The sequence below is a fragment of the Poeciliopsis prolifica genome, unplaced genomic scaffold, assembly GCF_027474105.1.
Source record: "Poeciliopsis prolifica strain line A6 unplaced genomic scaffold, Auburn_PproV2 SCAFFOLD019, whole genome shotgun sequence".
Lineage (NCBI taxonomy): Eukaryota > Metazoa > Chordata > Actinopteri > Cyprinodontiformes > Poeciliidae > Poeciliopsis > Poeciliopsis prolifica.
The window spans coordinates 9,469,221-9,489,857 of NW_026562394.1; the positions used below are offsets into that span (position 1 = coordinate 9,469,221).

At 44.4% G+C, this 20,637-nt stretch overlaps 1 protein-coding gene across 23 annotated transcripts in view; it reads left to right on the forward strand.

Annotated features, from left to right (window-relative positions):
• Positions 1 to 20,637, forward strand: part of auts2a (activator of transcription and developmental regulator AUTS2 a) — a 305,230-nt gene that overhangs the window by 263,512 nt on the left and 21,081 nt on the right. For 22 of the 23 annotated variants that reach the window (XM_055043900.1, XM_055043902.1, XM_055043899.1 and 19 more), the window contains one exon: positions 3,716 to 3,764. In XM_055043900.1, coding sequence (XP_054899875.1) covers positions 3,716 to 3,764 — 49 coding nt within the window. Of the gene's footprint in view, positions 1 to 3,715; positions 3,765 to 18,341; positions 18,709 to 20,637 lie in introns of those variants that run through there. The other variant, XM_055043921.1, reaches the window with a different exon arrangement.

The following is a 20,637-nucleotide window of genomic DNA, read 5'->3' on the forward strand; positions in this document are numbered from 1 at the left end:
AAGCTGTAAATCTACCAAACTGCCAAATGTTGATGGAGCTTGGAGGTCAGGATAATTTGAGCCAAGTTAACACTCCACGCTGCTTTCTAAGTTGCATCAAAGATTCTGTGGTTTTTAGACAGTGTGGCTCTAGTCAAACATCCATGATAGGCGAATTAGAACTGCATCTATGTGTGTGTGAGAATGAAAGTTTATGTTGCCCACATCATCTTGATTTTATGACTTTATGAACATGGCTGGCTTTTAAATGTTTGCAGCCGAAAGTGCAGATTACACCTGTGAGCAGCAGAAACAAAATACTGGGAATAATCGACCGTCAAGAAATGTTTTTCCACCGTCCATCACAAAACTCCGTCTGTAGTTCAAGGTCTGTCCAACAATTACCTCACTGCCGCCATGCCGGGGCAGATTCCAACCCTGGTAATCTGATTTGGCCGTGGCTCCCTACATCCAGTGGAAACAACGGGGGCAAAAGAAAGACCCCAGAAACGATCCTGCTTCTTGTAGTGGAATTACCTTGAGAAAAACCAAATCTCCAGGATTTGGCAAAGTTGCCAAGTAATCACCAGCTCTCCGAGGCAGATCCGGATCTGCTGTTTTTCCGAGCTGGAGGTTTTTTGTTACAGTGGGCCGTGGAGAGCTCAAATCTGGGAAGGCTGAGTGAGTCTGAGGCTCTTGCATTTTCCCGCTGACCTGCCTCCAGGCCACAGCACTGGGAGCTGATACAACTGGAAGACAGCGCCTGTGGGCTGCAAGGAGGTGGAAGCTGCTCATAAAGGAGCGTTTTGTTTTTCCTCCTCTCACGGTAGCAGCACCCTGCTGGGGAATTCATTAGCGGCTGACATCATCTCACTCTGTACCAAGTGAAAGAATATCTTTCTACCCCAGCTCTCCCCTCCCTCTCCACTCTCTCAACCCCCCTCCTCTCACTTTCTCTCCTTCTTCCTCTCTTCCTCTCTCTCTCTCTCTCTTTGCGTCCTTATGTACCTTTGGAGCTCTGCTGTCTCTCCTTTTGCGCGCCATATACGCAAAAGATCACCGTGCGCCATTCAGCCACAGCTTTTCGGAAGCCCAGACACACGAGTGTGTTTATCCTGTGAAGGAGCGCTGCCGAGGCTGGATCCGAGTCCGCCTGGAAACCAGGAAGTGGGAGGACCCGGGGCCGCGCGGGCGGGCGGGCAGGCAGGCAGCAGGAGCCGCCGCTCACTGGATGAATGGGAGTTTGTCAGCTTCTTGGAAACGGATGGGGAGAGGCTGCTGCGCGCCCGTGATCGTCGGGAACCCTTTTTAGACAGAACACAGAGCTTCAACTGGGCTTGTGAGGTTTTTTATTTTTATTTTTTCTCTCTCTCTCTCTCCACCTCTGTGATTCGCCTCACCTCTGCTTGAAGGGAAGCGGCCGTGCGCTTTGTTGGATCGCTTTGCTCCGCTCCCTTCTCTGCGCGCAGAGCCTCCGGGATCCTGGTCGTCACCGCTCAAGGATACTTCCCGACGGGAGAATAAACGGGAACAGGCACGTTGAAAGGAAAAAGAAGTCGGGAAGCAAAGGGTTATTATTTCTCCGAAGCTCTGCCGAGCGGGACGCATGGTTCCCTTTGTCCAAAAGGCTCAGTAGCGGAGAGCGGCTGTGGATTCCTCTTTTTTTTTTTTTTCCTTCTTCTTGGAAAGGCTCTGAATCTGTCGCTCTCTCTCTTTCTGCATGGCTCTGGTCCGTTTTTAGGGAATAGACGTCGCCGCCTCCTGTGTGGATTATATTCTTTAAAAAGCAGAATGTGAAGCGGGACAAAGTAGAAAGCCTCACTTTTCTGCTTTTTGCTCATCTTTCCAAAATCAAAGGTATGAGCGCTGTTTTTGTTTTGGGTTTTTTTCCACTGCGAATATTTGTCTCTTGGTGGCCAAAAATGAGCTGGACGCGTTTCCGTTTCCTGCAGCTTTCATTGTTTGCATCGAGATTATTATTATTCTTATTATTATTATTAAGAATAAAGCGGGACGGTGCGTGCGCTGTTTGCCCTATTTGAATTTGGAGCAACACTTTGCGTCTGACGCCGCCTGAGCCGCAGCGCAGTGCGCATCCAGCTGTCACCGGACGCGGCGTCGCGCTGCGCTCGAGTCGGGCGCGCTTGACATTTGTCGCTGTAATCCTGCGGCGCATCTTCCCTCCCAGACGGCTATTAGAAATGCATTACATCCTCGAAATGAACTCGGGTCAAATTTCCTCTCAGACGAAGCGTCTGATCTGTTAACGCAAGTTATTTTTTTTTTCGGTGCAGACGCTGTTCTCCTTTGCGCTTTTTGCCAAAACGCGAAGCTTTTATTGTTTAATTCTGGTTTAAATCCCGTCCCTGCTCGCGCCGTCCCTGCTGGTGCTCAGCCGGGGGAGAACGCGCGCGCGCGGACCGGCTTGTGTTTTTTTTGTCGCGGGCCAACAGTGCCACCAAGTGGTGGCGAATAGGAACTACAGCTTGTTTTGTTGTCGAGCGTGTTTTCCTTGGATGGGCTGAAAATGATTAAAAAATCAAGCGTTATAGACAGACTCATCCTGTGGAGTTGAGTAATTTAATTTGCTCCAAAGCCGGGCTAAGTGTTTATTTAAACCAGATTTAGTCTGATTCCCGTCTCACCACTTTTAGCACTCAACCTTATATTTAAAGAAAACAACAACAAAAACCCTACAGGGACACAGCTTTCCAACTCTGCAAAACTGATTTTTTAAAAAAGGTTTCATTGGCTCTAGAGGCCTTTATTTGACAGTGAATTGACAGGAAAGATGGAGTTGAACCTGTGATATAAGCCTCCATATGTGGGCTGTGTTTAATCCCTGCGCCACCTCAGCACCCCCAAAACTGATGTTCAGGGCACATTTATGCCTCAGCAAATACAATAACATTGTAATCTTGTTGCAATCTGATGATATTGTATTTGTTTTATGGACAGAATGACGACTGTGAAGCCTTCCAATTTAGTATCAGCGTTAAAGATTGCTAATCAGTATTAAATATTGAAAAAGAAAATAGGATGAGTGAAAATGTTCCAATTAAAATTATGTTAGTATGGCAAAAAAAATGTATAATATGAAGTTTGTTGCGTGTGACAATGTGTTTAGTTTGATGCCGATTTCAGTCATCAACAATAAAATAGAAACACAAAAAAAAAACATTTTTTAAAAATCACAAATCTTTTGAAATATATTGCCACAAGAACACAAAGGCAGAAAACAGAAAACTAATTTTTTTGTTTGTCTTCTGATTCATTGCACTGGAAAAATAAATGCACCAAACATGAAATACCGACATATTTGCAGGTACTTTAAGTAATCAATAGAATCAAGTGTTTAATATTTGAGTGCCTGCAAGCCACATATTTTGTACAACAACATTTCAAATACATTAAAGATGTTGTAGTTGTCAATAGGCTGCAGCTGTTCTGCCTTAACAAGCTTACAGTGATGTCTGCAGCAGGTTGGCTCACTGTTTACATGGCAAATAGAAGCAGATTTAAGGATGTTTTGATAAGAACTGATGAACGTCTTGAACAAATGTTCAGTGTTTCTGTGTGAAATTTTAGTCACTGCCTGCATTAAGTGCCAAAGGATAGGAGAAGGAATATGTGAAATGAGATTCATCCCTGCTGTTCCCTCTGAAGGAGCGCGGCTGGAAAAATAATTCTGTGCTTTACGTAACGTTTTTGTTCATTTCCTTCTCGTCTTTTCCAGGTTTCCGATGCCAGTTCAGAGAAATTTTTCAGCACAGCAACAGCTAAAGGTACAGACTCTCTCTCTTTTTTGTTATTTTGCTCCTTTTTATTAAATGTGTCTGCGGAGCTGCAGGTGCATCATCATCCTCATCATCTTGCTGGTGTTGTTGGCTAGAGTTTCTGACAGTGTGCCTTGTTTTAGAGATGCTCCAGTCAAAAATCTAAATCTGCCCATTTCTCTCAACTCTGGGTTTTCTTTTTCCTATTTATTAGATATGTCAGAACTGCAAATTGTCACCATTTGAAGTCTTTCAATGCATTCCCAAACATTGTGGATTTAAAAGATTGTTGAGTTTAATAAAAACCAAATTTAGGTCCAAAAATCAGGAAAATCTTGGCATTCAAATATTTTTAAATATTGGATTCAAAATTACTGCCTCCATCAGTGAACCTGCTGTACATTTTTGCTATTTTGCGTGTTAGATTTGGTCAAAATCAGAATTGGGAAGACAAACATCACAGAAATTGGCCTGAAAAAGCCCAATCTGTGCATCTCTACTTCATGAGGCTGTATTGTCACTTTAAACAGATGCCACACACATAATCCAATTAAACCCAGGCTGAGCTAAGCTGGGATGCAGGTTGACATTTTGACCCGAGCTCTGACAGTTATCATCTATGAAATGCTGAGTCCGAGGCCTGGCCCCGTAAACGTACGAACTTGTCTTTGATGTTAGCGTGTAGCGGCTAACATTTAGTGGCGTCGGCGGCCTTTTGTTGCAGACGGCGCAGGAAACGGAGGCTTTTTTTCGGAGCCTGCCGGGGAACAGAGCGAGGGCAGGGGAAGCATATGTTTACGGTCTCAGTGTGCCAACACCACATGTGACCTCATTATCGAGTCACTAATTTGCTGTTAAAAGCAGCACTATTTTCTCCGGCTCACCGATAATGGTGGGGTGCCTCGTATGAATGGACATTCCTCCGTAATGTGGGGGCGTCACCGTTTCAGGGCAGGAGGGCCGGGAGGGACACTCTGAAACCAGGGTCACGACCTCTCCGCCGCTGTGGCTGGAATGGGACCGACCGCCGATGATAGCGGACCTCCACGCTCATTTCCCACATTCTGGCATCGGGTTCCCTTTGGTGCTTGATTTTTTTTATTTTGTCGGCTCAATCGCCGCCGCTGAACAGGGAGGTTTTCCTTTTGAACGTGCTCCTCTGTGGACTGATTTGGATCCCCTGAAAGGATTAAGACCTCTTTTGTGCGACCTAAACCAACAGAGGGCCACCCTCTCTACCCCCCTTTCAATGAAAGGACCTCAGTCGGGAAAAGGTTCACAAAATCTGCTTTCTCCCTGCTCTGTGATAGACCGCTCTCCTGGCCTCCATTTGCATTTAAATATCCCTTCTTTTCTTCCCTTCCTACCGTGGCCGTCTCCTCCCTCCTGCCGTATGCTAATGCGTGTCGAGTAAAAGAATCCAGGTGCACGAGGAGCAAAGAGCTCTGGTATTTTTATGGAGGCTGGGGTTGGGATTAAAAGAGTTGGGGAGGTTTTTGTTGGAAGGGATTACCAGCGCTCTAATGCAATCCAAACCCGGGATAAGCGGCCGCTCCAACAAAAATAACGACGGAGAGTTCGTTTGCGGCGTGCTCAGTGTCAATATTTGCCCAAAGGCAGGTGCAAAAAGTCTGTTTGTTTGCTGAATCGAACTCCTTTTCTTTTCTTTTTTTGTATTTTGTTTGCTTGTACAATAAAAATGTTTAAATCTCTCTAATCCTCGTCTTGGGAAAGTTAAGAGGAAAAGCAGCACCCAGACAAAGCTTTATTATAACAATTGACTGGTTATTAGCAGTAATAACCTCTAAAGCAGCAGAACAGGTTGGTAAAGAAGTTAAATATTTGTCTTCTCCTAAAACCTCTGATTCTTGGGAGACAAAAACATTTCAGATACAAAACTAACATCACAGTAAAACCATGATGACTGGGATAAAGCAGCGTAACTCTTTCAACTTCAACTGCTGATTCAAAAATAATCAGCATATTTACTGCTGATTGTTTTTGCTCCTTCACCAATTTGTATGTTTGCTCTTTTGGACCATTCAGATCCAACGTTTCTGGGTAAAAACAAAAAAAAAAAAGCATATTTTATTCATACTTTTGAGATGTTTTCTACCCACTTTTCACATAGCTCAGTGTTTTGTTAGACTTTGTTACTCAAAATAGATATAATAAATGTCTGACTATAATTAATATCTACCAGTAGGATGGTTTTTAGACTTATCTAATGGAGATGCACCAATCAGGATTAGCCCGGCCAATTTCCCTTTTTCTTTGATACCAATTTTTAGTAAATGTGATTCTTCTTCCCTTCTGAGCCCAAAGACAGGAGATATGCAACAGGATGTTTAAGACAGCAACAGAGGAATGAAGGGATTACAAGATTATCTTAATTTATTGCATCAAAGCGTGAGTCTAACCTTTATTCGCTCTATTTTAAAGTCAAACAAACTTCAATTATACCTGAAAATGGTTCATTTACTTCGTTTTGAACCATAAAGGCAAAAAAGATCAGTTAGGATCTAAACCAGGGAAAATTGTCAAATTTCTATTTATGGCTCTGATTGGTTGGTGCCATTCTGTTTTTTGTGGGCGTTCAGAATGTGTTGCATTTCATCAGTCCAACGGTCCTAACATGGATCAGAGCTTCAATCAGGGAGGGGAGGGTGCAAAGCAAAGTTTAAAGCTGCAGTGTGTAACATTTCTAAATATCTTTTTTTACATATTTGTTAAAACTATCATCACAGATTATGTGTATGACACAGATAATCTATGAAACATCGCAGCTGGTTCACGACAGCACAGCGCGCTACAAATGCTAACGCTGGTTAGCTGATGGCAGATAAACAGCTTTCCTGGGATGATAAATTGTTTCTTCACATTGAGCAGCGTACACGACGGTGATTGGCGGCACTAGGACCCTCCTCCTGGCTCTTGATTGGTTGTTTCTGACTGACTGCTGTGTTTCTGTACTTAGCACTGGGGGTGGTGGGAGAAAGCAGAGGATCTCCAGTTTTCACATATTATTTGTCTCAGATTGTACTTGTCATAAAATGGTGACATTTTTAATAAATATGGGTAAAAAAAATTTTTTTATAAAAGTTAAAAATAATATACGACTAATCACATTAGTTTCCTGAGTTTTTGTCTGTTTGCGTAACTCTGGAAAACTACAACGTAAAGTAATATGACATGCAGGGGTTTACGTAGATGAACATGGAGCGGTTTGTTTACAAGAAGTGAAAGTGGCCCTCGTCATTTTGTCCCTGCGCCATTCTTTCCTTTGGCGTTTTGGTTCTTTTGGTTCTGAAGCAGAGGTGTTTACACCGACTATGCATCAGTTCATCAATTCATTCCTGATTATTTGCGTTATCGCTCAGCAGTCTTGTGTAAGTCTTGTGTGACGTTAACCTCAATCCACCCCCACACTCACACAAACAATGGAGGTGCTGTGTACGTGATGCATTTTCAGCAGATAATCTAACTTGTTTTCCTCGCATCTGCTCACAAGTGCTGTCTGAAGTGGAGCCCATCAGCCTTCTGTGTTTTTCCTCCTTCCTTCCTGCTCACTCTGGCTTCCCTTTGCCCAGGAATGGATTTCATTAGCTCCGAGTCATTAAATGTTATCTCTAATTACCACGGTTGTCGATGCACCTGCAGGTGTCAGCTAGCCAACCTGATTCATTTACTCTGCCTGGGAGCGAGGGGCAGTCACGGAGTCTATCGGCCGCTGGAGAAATAAACAGCTATTCTGAAGCCTGGGCCGCTCCCAAGCTGCCGTGGGTGCGATTCAGAGAGAGAGAACCTTGTTAGCGCGGTGAATGCCGTCCAGGGAGAAGATGGTGACTCTGACAAAGCAGCGCTACTCGTCACCTCAAAAGGTCTGCAGACACACGTCTAGCGGATGATTAAAGCCCTGTCGAAAGGACAAAAATATCTTCCATCCGTCAATCCGCGCGCTGTCAGAGAGACTGAGTCACCTGAGCTCACTCCGCAGGCTTCTGTTCGCTCTGTGGCGTCCAGCAACGGGATTACTGTAGCAGGATGAAAATCAAAATGGTGTCCAGTGGGGTTTATTTAAGTACGTGAAGCTTTTCCTGTCAGGGAGCTGGAGAAGTCACGTAGATTATCTTGAAATATATGAATCATGAGTCGCTGAACATGGAAAATGAACCCCAAAATCGCTTTAATTTAGAACATTGTAATCCACATGAAATGTGTGTATACACTGCAAAAAACACTAAATCTTATCATGTGTTTTTGGTCTAGTTTTTAGTGCAAATATCAAGGCTAGACTAATTTGTACTTCGGTTTTAGAGGCGTACCAGAAAATACAGAGATTGCATAAAGAAAAAATGATATAAAACTAAAAATGTTAACTTGTGCTGAATTAACTGAAAATGTTGCGTTAATGTTTTGGCTCTAATGCAGATAGTTTTGTGCGTCGAATTTATGGGCAAACCAGAAACGCTTAAATACAAAAGTTCTGGATGGACCTTTGATTGTTAAAAAAACAAAAGTGATTAATTGCATTAAAATCTATGTAATTAATAAATTAAAATGAATGTACTGCTGTTCTGGCTCTCATTCAGTTCGTTTCTTGAAGCAAAAGTAGGTCGTCCATTGCTGTTGCTTGCAGATGTTGCTTGTGCGTCGGATTGTGCAACATACATATGTACATAAACACACTACTACTTTTATTTAAAGAGTTTGTAGAAAAGAAGACAAAACTTGGTCAAAATGGCAATCAGCAGATCAGCTGCTAATGAAACCCGGGAATCTGATTGGTCCGGCTGTAGTAAGCGCTCGCGCCGTGTCTTTTAAAAATTCATCTGGTGGATGTATCGCAGAGCAATGTCCCTCATGAGACGTCTCCTGCAGCAGCTGCGTCTTCGATGCGAGACGATGAAGAGTTGAGTGAGCGGGTGAATTAAAGTGCACGACGCAGCGATTCCCGGCCCCGCCCCTTCCAGGCCCCCATATCAGCGCAGGGCTGATTTCAGCGTGCTTTCCTGGAGTTAATGTGAAAATGAAGCTGCGCTGCAGTGAGACCCCAGGCTAACGCCGGAGTGAAGAGCGCCACTAGTGAAGTGTGTCAGGCTTGAGTACGCCTGTCACCGGGAGGAAAGAGTAATGTGAAATGTGGAAGGTGTAATTTGCAGTGCTGATGGCATTGTTTAAAAAAAAAAAAGAAAAATCATGGAAATGGAGAAGCAGAAGTGAACTTTTGTGGCGCGTATCGGAGCTGAAGAGCTCCCTGGATCGTCGTGGAGAGCTCCGCTGGCAGCAAAATTGCCTGTGAGCGTATCACTCCCGCGTGGGAGGGAGCCGAGGGCTTTTTCTTTTTTTTAGAGAGGGAGGACCGCTGATCCAGGCTGCGGGGCCGCCACCTGCTGTAATCTCAAGTGATATAGAGAGCAACAACCACGCCACAAATCACCCTGGCAGCTTCCTAACTCACTCAGTGGACTGGAAAGAGAGGGCTGGCCTTTTGCAGCATCAGTGTTGGTTTACTGCCCCCCGGGCTCCCCGCTCTGCCCTCACGCTGACCTCTGCCGTCTGTGTGGGTTTGGGTGTCGAGAAATCAAGGCTGCCTGTGGAACTTGACCGGATGCGCGGTGGAAAGACGACCCGGCTGCTATTGGCCTTTTGTGCATTCAGGGGAAACGGCAGCAGTCGGAGACCGCCTCTGTGAGGTCATGGCGATGTAACTGCTGGTATAATTTTAATATTTGCACTGAATAAAGAAGCCTGATGGAAAGAAGAAGAGCTGCTTGACTGGGCTTGTAGAAGAACTGAACAGAATCCAGCAATTTTGGGGCATGGCAGTGGAGCTGGGGTAAAACGTGCAATCCAAGTATGGAGGCCTCAGCCCCTCTACACGACAGTCACATGTTCAAGTCCCGACCCGTTGACCTTTGCTGCATGTCAATACACTGACGTGCGGCAAAGGTCAATGCTCAAAACATTTTTTAAAGTGTAAATTGACTCTTGTTGTTTTACATCATGTTATAATGTTATTTCCTCATCAGAAACTGACCTGGCGTATTCCCTCGAGTCTTTTCATGCATGTTTGAGAAACCCTTTCATCTCCCATCCAACCATTCAACTGTAGAAAACACCTGGTTGGACCTAGCTCCGCCTTTGAGGTGCAGCTCCTCCTCATAGCTGCGGTTTCCGTGCTGAGGTTCCAACTCACAGAGCACCTCCACCTGTAACTGCCTCACTCAGCTCCTTCAGACTAGCTAGCAGCAATTAGCAGCTGCATATCTGCTAAGCTCATTGCACAAGTTGCGACTTAGTGCAACACTGGTAAAAATGATGATTAAGGGTTAATAGAGGAGCGATGTTGTGATGACCTCCTGAAGGCGGAGTTTCAAATGGCACCAGAACACAGAATGCTACTCCTTTGAAAAACAAACAAAAAACAAGAATCCAGCCTTTTCTCCTGGGGAGGCTCAATATCGTGCGTTGGGATTCGTGCTTGGGGTGGGGGGGCAACTATAGAGACAGAAGCTGTATTGCATGGCAGTGAGGAGGGGGCGGGGGGTTCTCTCCAGCCATACCTCATTGCTGACACAGCCAGACAAAGGTTAACAAATCAAGGGAAGCTCCGGCTGATTTACTGCCTCGCTGGCGCAAACAATAGACTCGGCCTCCATGGAAAAATGAAATAACAGCAACATTTTCCAGCTGTACGTGGTTCAAAATCACATCTAAAAGCCTGTATTGATTGCAGGTCATTACTCCAGCTTCTCTTGTTTGGTTTCAAAATGAATCTGGCTTCGGTTTTATGAGCCAACCCTTTTTTCTTTTTATTTTCCCCTCCCCCCAATACTTCTGCAGAGAAATGTCTCTTATGCAAATGTTTGGCTTGCTAAATGCAACCAGGAAGATGTACAAATTTCTGCTGAATATCTGAGGGAATGAATGAGTGCGTTTGGGAGAGCGGTCGGTGAGAGGATGCTTTGAAAGGCTCTGCAGTGTGTGCCAGATTCCCTCTGTCCTCTCCTGCAGCACAAAGAGGTCGTTCAGAGTTTGTTCCCTCGGTCCCTGAGGTTAGAGACTAAGTAAATCCATCCATCTTAATGCACTTATTTCAGCACCAGGAGAGCTGCAGGGAGATTGTGTAAACACTCCTATATCCGACATGCCAGGCTAAACCCGAAGAGCCTGGAACCCATCAGGCCAAAATTAAAGGTCTACATCTCAAACACAAACATTTGAATGGGCTCAGCTCCAGAGATCAAAGTGAAAGGCCTTAGATTTCCTGCTGAAGCCCCCCCCTGTTTCCCCTCCCTGCCCTCCACCACACTGAGAAATGTGGCTGTTTAGCAGCCAGCCGGGGCTGAATGGTGAGCAGCTTTGTGCCATACGCACCTCTGTGGCCGACTCTGCAGCTGTCCAGGCAACGCAGAAGGATTAATGGTGGTTTACTTTGAAATGTGGATTGATTTCAGGGGAAATGTAACCAACCGAAGAACAGAATTCTCCTTATTTAGGTCCAACCTCACCAAGTTTTTGTCGGTGGGGTGTTTCAAGTAATAGTCTGTGTTTTGTGTAACGGGGCTATGATTGAAATTCAGATTAGCTGGCAGCTAATTCCAGTGGGAACGAAACTAAAGCAGAATTACCACCTTATTATGTAACGTTGTAAAATGAACTTGCTTTGGAGCTTTATGTCATGTTGTAAAGTTATTCCCTCATCAAAAACGCATCAGCTTTCCTTAGTGCTGTAAAATGGCACTGTGTGTTTGGAAAATACACATATAGCCCCTTTAAAATTAACTGTGGTCTCAAAAATGTTTTACAAGCCTTTACCTCACTGTAACATTTTCATCAACTGCTATTTACACAGAAGTTGCAGATTTTTTTTTTTACATAGAAAATGGAAGTAGGAGGCGGTGCGTCACCAGTAATCTTCCTGAGTGAAACGTGCACTGAGCATCTAAACAGTGTCCAGTCAAAACCAGCACTGTCTTGAACCACAATATATAACGTTCTTTACTCTATTTGGCACCAAGGCAGAAATATTCTTTATTTTACTTTAGCCGCCATGTTTTTTGTTCCATGTCACCACCACCTCGTGTGTTGACATGAAGATGCCACCAACTAGAGAAAGTGAGGAAAGAGTTGGAGGTGTTGAAAGCAGCACTCTCCTTGCCCCAGGGGACGTCCCCTCCCCTTCACCAGGAGCATTCACTGATCCAATGTGGCATTAGCCAGTCTCCTGCCAACTGTGCAGCATTAACAGGGTCAAAGCACCAAACACAGACACACACACACACACACACCAGGACTGGGCCATTCCCAGCTCGCTGTTGGCGCGTTCAGGCCAATTATGCCTGTATCGCTCTTTGGTCCCTGTGGCTAAGGTGACATTGCCAAAGAGCGAGAGAGAGCCGACCACCTTAATGAGGCCACATGGTACCTCTGAGGTGTGTGTGTGTGTGTGTGTGTGTGTGTGTGTGTGTGTGTGTGTGTGTGTGTGTGTGTGTGTGTGTGTGTGTGTGTGTGTGTGTGTGTGTGTGTGTGTGTGTGTGTGTGTGTGAATGCATAAGAGAAGGAGTGTCAGCCTGAAATGAGCCTTTTACTGTGAATCCACCATGTGTGTCTGACAGCACTCTGTCACTCTTCTCGGCTTTTTCTATCTGTCCCCATGTTTTCTGCAAAAAATAATAGTTCGACTGAATAACTTGAAGCATATGAAGGACTGGAATTAACAGGACAAATGAACTTTAACCTTAAAGAAAATGTTTGACTTTTTCACATGTTGATTTTAGAATATTTTTTTTAAGCTCCACATGCATCCTTTGCTACAAACGATACTTGGGGGATTTTTATAGCTTGGCCTTTGCAATGATGCTCAATTCTCATCTCCCTCCACTCTTCGGTCTGGGATTTCTCCCATTGAAGTGGATTTCTCTGGTAGATTTTTAACTAGGCCAATCAGCAAATAGAATGAAAAGTTGTGAACGATGATGTAAAATTGCTAACCAAAGCAATCGTTTCTCAACTGCCAGGAAATTAAAGGTTTTCACCAGGCTGCAATTTTTGGGGGGGTTTTGTTCCGACTGTTTTGTACCCGACTTTGTTTGGGGTGCCATGAGGATGTAACATTGTTGTACCTCACCAACCCCACATTAAGTTCTACCTAACTCTACATCAAATCTTACTACTCACTCAAAACTGCATCGTCCATAAATAAGCATAACTGGTTCAAAGTCAATAACGAGGAGCCTGTAGCAAATATCCAGTCAGTAGCAGTTCAGATTCATACCAAATGTTACAGCAGATACTCACACTTTTCCATTTGTGATCACCTCACACTGCAGAACTCCCTGTTTGAACATCATTAGAGCCATGCTATAAAGTTTGCAGGCTAATTAGAGCAGCTTCATGTGAACCAGCTACAGATGTCCTCACTACTGACGGCGATGCTGATCTGAACAGCATTACCATCGTTTACAACGGTTTTATGTTGTAAATGAACCATACACTCCATGTCTGTAATACGTTTTGTGGCACTTTATAGCAGAATAAAAGTTGTGAAAACTGAAGCAACCTCATTATTTGGAGTCTGTAACTTCCTAATACAGACCTACGCAATAAATTTAAATGTTGTTTAAAAGCACATTTATTTCAGGAATTTTATAACTAAGTGAAACATTTTATATAGATAATTTACAAACAGATGGATATTTGAAAGACTATTTTTGTTATTTGTGATGATTTTTCTGACATAAATAGCTTAATAATTTGAAAGTGATTTTGGAAAAAAAAACTGTTTCAAAAAGTTACTTATACTCAGACAAGCGACACTGATCGGAACCTATATATTCTAATTGATTGAATTAGTTCACAGATATGCATATATATATATATAAACATAACAGCGATTTCAGTGTTATTACATTCCTAGCACAAAGCAGAACTCCCACTTCCAATCCAGTGGCTCTGTCTGTTTGTTGAAAGGGAAGACGTTCGGTGGAGGGCTTTCCCTGCTCTCTTCTCTGATGCCAGAAGAAAGCAGTGAAAGTCTAAAGACAGAAAAGCTCAGACAGAGCAAGAGCACAGAGACTCTGATCAGGATTGATGAAAGCACAGCTTTAATTGCTCCCACTAGAAAAGAGGTTAGCTTATTTTTTTTTTCTTCCCCCTTCTCACCCCTTCTCTGATTCTCATAAATATGCAGTGAAGAAATAAAGCCCTGATGAGCCTCGGGGCAGATTAGAGACGGCTGCAGAGCAGGATCGTGGTTTGTTAGCAGAACTCGGTAGATCCCTTGCATGTGTTTCTGCCCTGCACACACACACACACACACACACACACACACACAGAGGCATGGCTTTCATCCCGCTCAACCCACATTTCATTATTTGGCCACAGACTACTGTCTCTGCTCAATCAGCCATTAGGTGTGCTGGGAAGCCGTAGCTGGCAAATCGTGGCTCAACATCCCCCCCTTGTGTCGGGTTTGCTCTTGTCACCACCCCACCTTGAGCAGATTGGCTGGAGACGACGTGTTTAAATTGCGGTGGGTGTTTTGCGTGTGAGTGTGTAAAGTTAGAGCATGTATCCTGGGAAAGAATCGTTAAAGCATGTGTATTTGATCTAAACAAAGCAGAATTTTCCATTTTATCACCATCTTTTTCGTTCGTCGTCACAGGCTTTTGGCCTCCGTTCTTAGAAGCCTGCCCAGATCTATCAACATCCCTCAGACTGTCACCATCTGTTACAGATTAGGATGCTTCTGGAGGGAGCTATTTGATTTCAGAGCTCTAGCATCTCCTCCTTCTTCCACGTGTCAGATTTTACTGTAAACAGTGTCAAACAAAAAACCAAAATCCCAAAAGTGGAAGGCCGGGAGGGAAGGGGAGATTGTTGCTTTAGCATGGACGGCACGTCTGGTTTAGCTCTCAACTTGCTCAGATTGGGCGGGTGGGGGGAATAATGCCGGGCCGTTTAGAGGGAAAGCTAGGAAGTCATGTTCTCTAAAGCCGGAGCTCAAACAGTTTGCCGAGCGCCGTTGTGATGCATGAATCCTCCCCCTCGCTCCGTTTGACACTAGCTAGCCTGTCTGAGCCCGTGTCTTCACCGAGGAGGCCGCGAACAGAGCCAGCATTGTGCCCCCCCCTTACACCCCTCAAACCAAAGTAACCCAAGCTCAGGGTTGTTCTGCCCAAAGGGGGATATCAAGTTGTTCTCTCCCCACCAACACTGCAATCCTAGCTTAAGCTCCAGGGCTTTAAGAGGGAGCAGAGAGGCAGCTGACTGTTTGGTCGACGGCGCAGTTCAAATAAACAGCTCAAACCCCCCCACCAACACCAGCCCTCCCTCGTCAAGTATCCCAGGCCCACAGCCGTAGCTCATCGCCGTGGTGCCTGCCAACAGCTCTCAGCGTGTTTGTGGTGTTCTGCTGAAAGGCCCGGTTGATGTGGCCGTTCGGATGGTTTCTTGAGAAAGCATCCCGGGAGTGCCAGACAGGACGGGCGAGAGCTCGAGACGCGCTCGCCCTCAACAAGCGGCGCTTCCATCGCCACCTTGACGACGCCGTACGCAGCAGCTCCGAGCTAAAAACAAAGCAAAAGCTGCTCGGAGAAGAGATGAGTAGTAGCACCTTGGGTTTAGCTCACCTCCCTCCCCGAGAGTCTCGCTAATCTGGCTGCAGCGTAACCCGAGCGGGGAAGGGGGGGTAATGAGACGGCACTTGACAAACATGCACGTAGACACACTGGCTGCCTCAGTAATGTCAGCGAGGGTTTAGGAAGAGAAAGGCCGACATGCAAATTGATACTTCGCCAGATTTGCAGCCATTCGATCCTCGCGTCCAAGCGATTACCCCTGAGGAATGGGTTTTTCTGAAATCGTTTTAACATCGAGTACAAGCTGAGTTGAACCCGATCTTTGGTGGCTGCCTGATGGCGCTGGTACAGATGTGTGTAAAACCAGTTGGCCCATCTGAGAGTGAAAAAGAAAGAGGCCCAGATTGATGACACTCTGGGGACAGATTTCTCTTTCCAACCCCTCCGTCTCTCGCACTCCCCAGATGGAAGGATGATGCCGTGGATGTGTGATCTCTCTCTGGTTCTACGGACAGAGGTGACAGAAAGTGGTGGAATAAGACGAACAGGAAGGTTATTTACTTAATACTTAAGTCAATTGATTTCATGGACAATCAAATTTTTGGTGTTGGATAAAATTTTGGGAAAATTTGGAATTTTTTTCAGCTCCTGTGGTTTCCAGGGTCCAGGCTAGTGATGTCGTCTTGTTCAACAAGAGTGTTTTACAGTTTCTACTTTGAATTCAAGTTAACGCAACAATAACATATAAGGGACAGGCAAAGATTTATTTTTTTACAACAATAAAGTTGTAGTAATGAAAATAAAGCCTCATTACCATAATAAAGTTGTAATATCAGGAAAATAAAATAAAAAATTCTTCATTCAAACAACTTTTTTTCATATTTTTAACCTGTTCTGACAAAATAGCATTTTTATTAATACTATAACTACATTCTTAAATAATAAATCTTGTAGTCGGGCCCTAATGCTCCAGTGTACACCTCACTGATGGGACGACTGAAATAATATTTGAAAATATTTCCTGTCATTTGTCATTTCCTTTTAAGAATAAAGAGAAACAAAACTGAATAAAATTGTAAATTTTATTTTTAAGCAATATCAATCAAATGTTTATATTTTGGTATAAAATCTGACGTTTCGACCGGTCTCTTCATAACGGTCAGACATCAACTCCATCGTCTTTCTGCTCTGGTTTCTAACCAAAGACTTTAAAAAGGAGTGGCAGAAACAAGCAGTTGTCGTCTTTTCTGTCTATTCACTGTCGGAAAAATTGGAAAAAGGCCACTTTGGCCAGCCAAAAACAGATGATTAAAAAAAGAAAAACACAAACTTTTGGGTGGCATTTTTCTGGAGAATAAAGTGTTTTTGAACTGAATTTACGTACTTATTCAAAGTTTCAAAACAGGTCTGTTTTAGTTTGACAGCGCCAAGTCCCTCCTCCTAGCTCTGATTGGTTGTTTCTGACATCGGTGAATTTCTGCAAATAGCTGTAGGACCGCAGGGAGAAGAGAGAGGACATACCTTTTTTTTTTTCTTTTTCAAACTATCTCTCTTGACTAACACATGGTGACAAATATGTAAAGCATCATATTGTTTATAGAAGTTTCATACTTCAAAAGAAAAATGAATCACACTGGATTCCAATAGCTGTACTAATAAAACATCTTTACTGTGTTAGCTACACATCAACACATGTTTTACATATTCAGGCTTTGGAAGTCCACCCAGGGTGGCGTTGGGACTGATGATTGGTCGACCACTGTGACTCCACAGATGTGAGTGGGGGGCAAAGGGGTGGCTGTTTGTAACTAGCTGTGTGTTTTTATGAGCATGTGGCTGTAATTGAGACTAGGCAGTTGTGTGCTTGAAGCCTGTTGTTTCTGCTAACGACTGGCTATTGTTTCACCAGGCTGCCAGAATGACTGACAAGAAACACGTGTTGCAGCGCCAGGCGGTGCGTGGCGAAACGCTTGGCTTCAGCTCACACACTTCTGAAAATTCCTGTACTCCCAGAAAGTCCAGTTGCTGTTTTCAGGATGTCTTCACTTTCATCCTGTGATAACTTTACCTCATGCATGGATTAAGAGGGTGTTTTAATCTAAAGTGTCGCTTTAACTACATAAACCTACCTACAGTGTGTTTGTGGAGAAGCTTGAAAAAGGAGCTGGGCTAGGGCAGAAAAGTTGGACGAAGTTGCAGTGATGGCAGGCGTGTTTCACTACGTTTGAATAAAACTGTCCCACATTCACACGAATTCTGAATGTCAGAAAAGTACAAGAGAACAAAAATGAACAGCTTTGTAAAAACATGCACCTGTTCATTGATTAGATTGGAAACTAATCAGAATATATTGTCAAATCTTTCCTGAACATGATGTAGTTACAGATACAAACGTCAATGGAAGTTGCCATTTTGACATTGTATTTGAATATTTTCAGTAATAAATGTTGAAAATGTTAAGGCTTGTTGACCAAGTGAGACACAGAAGGAGTCTGATGTCTTTATTTTGGGAGAAGTTGTCTCTCCTCGCTATCGGTGACACGAGACAAGGAGAGGGTTTCCATCTGCTGGCTAATGTACAAGTGACATGTGGGGGTTAAATGGTCTGGTCGACTCCACAGCTGCCTTGTCTTTCAGGGCAGCTTTACACCACTCTGACAGGGTTTGTGTGTACTGACCCATTGCTGCGAGCTGGATGGATCTCACACATTACATGCTACTGTTATTTCAAAGCCTCAGTGAGCCGGGACATGACAGCCAAACCTGTAGAGAATCTGTCAGCCGCCAGCTCCAAACATCCCCCAGGTCCCCCGAGAGCTGCCCTGCACAGACCCCTGCTGGGAGATATCTGGTCAGTTTTCCACTCCAGCCCCTCCGCCGGTCACCTGTGCCAGCATGCCCATCATCAAGAGACCCTGTCCCGGCTCTTCTCCATTTACGCTCCCTCCAGCCTGACCTCACACCCTAAGGGATATATAAAGATTTGTTCTCAAAAAGGACAGCTAGAAATGGGACACCTCTGATCCCACAGCCACATTCTCATGTCCACGAAAAGACGGCGTTGTTGAGGGGCGAGAGGCAAGGGGTGGAATGATTTCGGGAAAGGTGATCAAACATTAAGGCCCTGAGAGAATGCTTGAGGTCTCCTTGTGGTGTTGGGGTCCGAAGCTAGCAGTGAGGATGAGAAACAGAGGTTGTTAGGAGCCATTACAGGAACAGCTGTAATCAGAGCCACTGTGGGTGGAAGAATATGTTCGCCACGGCTCTCTGTTAGCAAATGTGTTCTTTATGACTCGAGAGAGCGGAGACAAAAGAGCGTTCCGTCTTCCCAGACAGTGTGAATGGAGCACAGATGGATACTAGCAAAGGTAGGAGGCAGAACAGAGCAAGTTTCTTTCCCTTTTCTTTCTGCTCCTTTCTGTCACTCGTGCATTTTCCTCCACTCTGTGGCCCTTTCACTCTGTCATACAGAAAATGTGTGTAAGTGCTTGTTCTTTGTGGTCTGGCAGCTGCTCTTCTATGGCTTTTACATTTGTCAGGGAAGCTCAGAACATTCAGTGGCTTATGGAGACCAATTACCCAAAATTGCAGCCATTTCACGGAGGATAACACTCCCAGACGGTGTATCTACCTCAAGTCATGCATTTGCGTGTTGGTTAACCACGCACTCTGTGCTCCGTGACATCACAGCATTTACAGGCGCTATTTTTACATGGATGTGCACTTGCTTCGGCTTCCCAGCTTGTTATACAAAATTCATAACCCAAATGAGAAAGGCATGAAATATAAATGTTGAGAGTGTAAGCCTAACCGCCCCACTCCTCTCGCCCCCCCATGCTTTTGGCCTTTTGAGCAATCACAGCTTGTTAAAGCAGCAGTTTGTGTTACCATCAGGCGATATCAACATGCTGTGGTATTCTCGCTGAAAAACTACACGTCGCGCTCTCGCAGCCAGAATAGTTGCTCTACTCGACTACCACATCCCTCCCATAACGCCAACTTTATTTCTGTTTAGCTTTCCACTCTCCTTACCTAACCACCCCTGGGAGTCGCTAATAAAACAGCTCCAGTCTAAGACCCTCCACATGGCAGGATGTCCAGGCCGTGTAACCCTGCACCTCCCTTGGCTCTCGCTGTCGAGAGCCGCTGACATGACATAGTCTGGAGCCCGCACCCCAAGAACCCTGAACTCCTATTTGGAAATGGACGGACTGCATGTTTCGAATGACTCCTCCTCGCCGAGGGGTTCTCCGATGCTCCAGAGACGAGGGAGAAGTATTGCTAAAGGCGATGTTGCTACCCTTTTAAATTTAAAGGTGTTAATGCCCTCAGAGCTGCAGAGGAAACGGATAAGGAGCTAATAAATTGGATATTCTCTTAGGGCTTTGGCTGGGAGAGCACAGGGAAAGCTTCCAGATAAAGTTACCGGCCAAGAACTGCAGTTCCTCAGTTGTACCACGAGCTCACAGTGGGCCTGTTCTTTTCTACTTTACATGAGCATTTACGTAAATATTTTTGTTAGCTAGTCACTTTCAGCGTAGCTGGTCAAGTGAGGCGAAGCTGGTTTCTCAGTGAAATCCCATGTGGCGTCTTTACAGAGAACTCAGTTGACACACGCATACTTTCTACTTATGAGAAAATACATTTCTGCATTATGATGTTATCTCATTGCTACATTTGCATCAAATGTGGTCTCTACCTTTTCTAAATCCTACAAGAAAAGGTATTTCTGCAGAAATACTGCTGCAGTTTGTTCAGTCGGTGAACGTTCTCTGAAAGATCTTGATGCTACACAGAAGAGCAAAAAATACCCAACAGTGTATGTGGCATGGAGGATGTATGACATCATATTTTCCATAAACAAGAGCAAACTTTTTAAATTTGCAATAATAATTCATATTTATATGAACACTACCACGTGCAGGAGCAGGAGTTGTAGTTTTTTTGCTCTAATGTATACTTATCTCGCCCACAACTCTGCTGCAAAAACTGTTTACAATAAACTCCTTTCTTGCTTGTAAGTGTATTTTTGTGTTTCGATATGTGCACTCCACTTTACGTTGCTGGTCTCGCACTTGCATTTTCTCAGCTTGTTATTTTTTCTCCAAACCAAGGGGGAAATTTTTCTGGCAACAACTCCAGGTAGCAGAATGACAGCGTGACTTTGATATCACTGCTGTTTATGATGGATGTCAATGTGCTCCTGGAATTAAGTCCAGAGAAACCAGTGACCAAAGAACTGGGTTCATATCCATTAGCAAAAGAAGGCTGATGAAGAGGAGCAGGTTTACGCTGGG